At 55.6% G+C, this 2,460-nt stretch overlaps 2 protein-coding genes across 2 annotated transcripts; both read right to left on the reverse strand.

Moving 5' to 3' along the window:
* Positions 1–71: 71 nt before the first annotated feature.
* On the reverse strand, positions 72–838 carry ACA1_304830 (uncharacterized protein; the record flags this gene model as incomplete). Its single annotated transcript, XM_004353296.1, is given in 2 exon segments — positions 72–260; positions 275–838. 2 exon segments carry the CDS (start codon positions 836–838, stop codon positions 72–74), a joined length of 753 nt encoding a protein of 250 aa, XP_004353348.1.
* Positions 839–1,164: 326 nt separating this feature from the next.
* Positions 1,165–1,594, reverse strand: ACA1_304840 (uncharacterized protein; the record flags this gene model as incomplete). Its single annotated transcript, XM_004353297.1, has 2 exons — positions 1,165–1,358; positions 1,507–1,594. The coding sequence occupies 2 exons, from the start codon at positions 1,592–1,594 to the stop codon at positions 1,165–1,167; spliced, it is 282 nt and encodes a 93-aa protein (XP_004353349.1).
* Between the last annotated feature and the right edge of the window lie 866 nt (positions 1,595–2,460).

A 2,460-nucleotide genomic window follows, 5' to 3' on the forward strand; every position in this document is an offset into this window, starting at 1 on the left:
AGAACTTTGAGCTGTGGAGATAGTGGTGGAAGTAGTTGACCCAGGCGCTCCCACTTGCTGACACTGTAGTTTCACTTGCTGCCCAACAGCCAATGGCTTGTGTAGGCAATCACCTGTTCTGCTCCATTGTTCAGGCACTGCAACAGGACCGCCCCAATGGCCAACTGCGAAGCATCCATGTGCAGGTAGAATGGCTGCTCAAAGTTGGGGAACACCAGCACTGGGGTGACATAAGCTGCTTCTTCAGCTGATTGAACACCCTGTCACACGCCACCACCCACATGAAGTGTTGCTCCACACTCCTGGAAGTCAGGCAGTAGAGTGTGTCCACCAGCTGAGCAAAGTCCAGCATGAACCAACAGTAGTAGTTGCAGAGACCCAGAAACACATGCACCTCCACGATGTTAGCAGGCCTTGTCATCACCTGGATGGCATGTAGCTTCTCAGGGTTGGCCATGATACTGTCCTTATGCATGATGTGCCCTAGGAACAGCAGCTCATGCTGGCAGAAATTGCACTTGCTGGGCTTCATGTACATGTTTGCTGCCCACAGCTGTTGGAACACCTCCTGAAGGTGCCCCAGATGGTCCTCAAAAGTCCTGGAGAACACAATGATATCATTGATGTAGACCAGAGTCAACAGCCAGTTCAGCCCAGACAGCACAACATCCATATCCCACTGGAAACTGGCCAGCATGTTGGTGAGCCCAAATGGTGCATGGTTGGCATGGCCCAGGCGCAGGAGCAACAGTGTGAAGACATCACAGTTCTCAGTGAGGAGCACAGTCAGCAATGCAACCTCCTCAACAGTGAGCTCCTCATCCACCCACTCCACCATCCATCATATGTCATTGTCCATAGCCACCAACATTGGCTTCCAGCTGAGTGTGCCCTGGTACAGTGACTCCTCCTTGTCAAAACCCTGACCCAGGCCCATGCCCTCAGGTGTGGAATCCTTGCTGATTACAGTGCAGGCTCTCCCACCAGAGTCCCAGCACTCAGCTGGATGGGGTGCCAGGAGAAGTTGGCCAGACTGGTGACCATCCAGCATTGCTCTTCCTCATCCCACCACGACCTGACCAGTGCACACATGACCCATGCTGTCTTCAGGCCTGTGTTCAGTGATGGCTGCTCAAGCAGCAGATTGACCTTGTCCTCCTCCCATCAGTCCAGGCCCTCAGCCACCCACACATGCATCTGCACAATGGTAAGTGGCTCTAGCACCAGGTCCTTGGCAAGGAACACCCTGTAGTGCACTTTCATGTCCACTGTGGTGATGAATGGGGTCTCCTTGCCAGTAGGGAGGGCCAGCATGCTCTTGTCAAAATGGATGCTGAAGTTGAAAGAGTGCAATGCACCTGTGCCCAGGAGGATTGACACTGGACAGGCTGGGACCACATGGAGGTTGATGTGGCGTGTCACTGACCTGATGGTGATGGGCAGCTGGGCCATCCCCAGCGTGGTGAGCTCTTCACTGCCAATGCCCATGACATGATATCCCAGCACCTGTGTCAATGAGGGGGCACACATTGACATCACCCACCAACACAGCAACAGACATGGGGACAAACCATGCTGGCCAAGTGGCCATCATGTGCTCTGTTGCTGTCAGCACTGCTTGCAGCACACCATCTACCATCCTTCCAAGCCACACCAGCTTGTCCTTGTCCTCACCCTCATCACCACCATCACCCACTGGTACAACCACAGCAACCATGTCCCCCATTGCCAATGCTGCTACCATCTGCTGCAGGGCCACCCCTTCCATCAGTGCGGCCACCAGCCAGTGAAGTCCCATCCCTGTGGGCCACTTGCCAGGTCTGGCTCTCCTCCTGCTCCCATTCTTGCCCCTCCTCCACCACATCTTCCTGCCTCCTGTACCATCCATCATGCCTGCCCACCCGCCCAGCTCACCAAGCTCCAGCGCCCCATCCTCCACCTGCCCAACACAGCCCTCCACCATACCACACTCTTTGTGACCCTTGCTGCTGCTAGCTTCCCTGCTCCATGTTCCACCCACCACTCCACTCCTCTATGCCCCCACATACCCCTCCAGGTCCATGTCCACTGGAGCAAGTGGACCCACCACCACTCCAGTTGCTAGTTTGATGGACTGCCAGTAGGCAGCTTCAACCCCCTCAGTGCCCCTCCCACAGCCATAGGCTTCATGTCACCTGGGCGCCCCATGGCAGGCTCCACCAATGACTGCCTGGGGCAGTTGTGAGCATAGTGACCCCACTGGCGGCACTTGAAACACTGAATTTCCGATACTGGCTGGCTGGCAGGCGCATTCTGCACCCATGCCACCAAGTCGCAGAAGTCCTCCTTCAGCTCATGCATCTCTGCCTGCACACTGACAGTGCTCAAGTGCTGAGGTGCGCCTGTCACCTTTGCACATGACAGCAGCGATGTTGCATGCCTTAGTGATGGACACCCACAGCCTGGACTCATACTCAACCA

This window comes from Acanthamoeba castellanii (assembly GCF_000313135.1).
Source record: "Acanthamoeba castellanii str. Neff unplaced genomic scaffold scf7180000083546, whole genome shotgun sequence".
In the NCBI taxonomy this organism is placed as follows: Eukaryota; Discosea; order Longamoebia; family Acanthamoebidae; genus Acanthamoeba; species Acanthamoeba castellanii.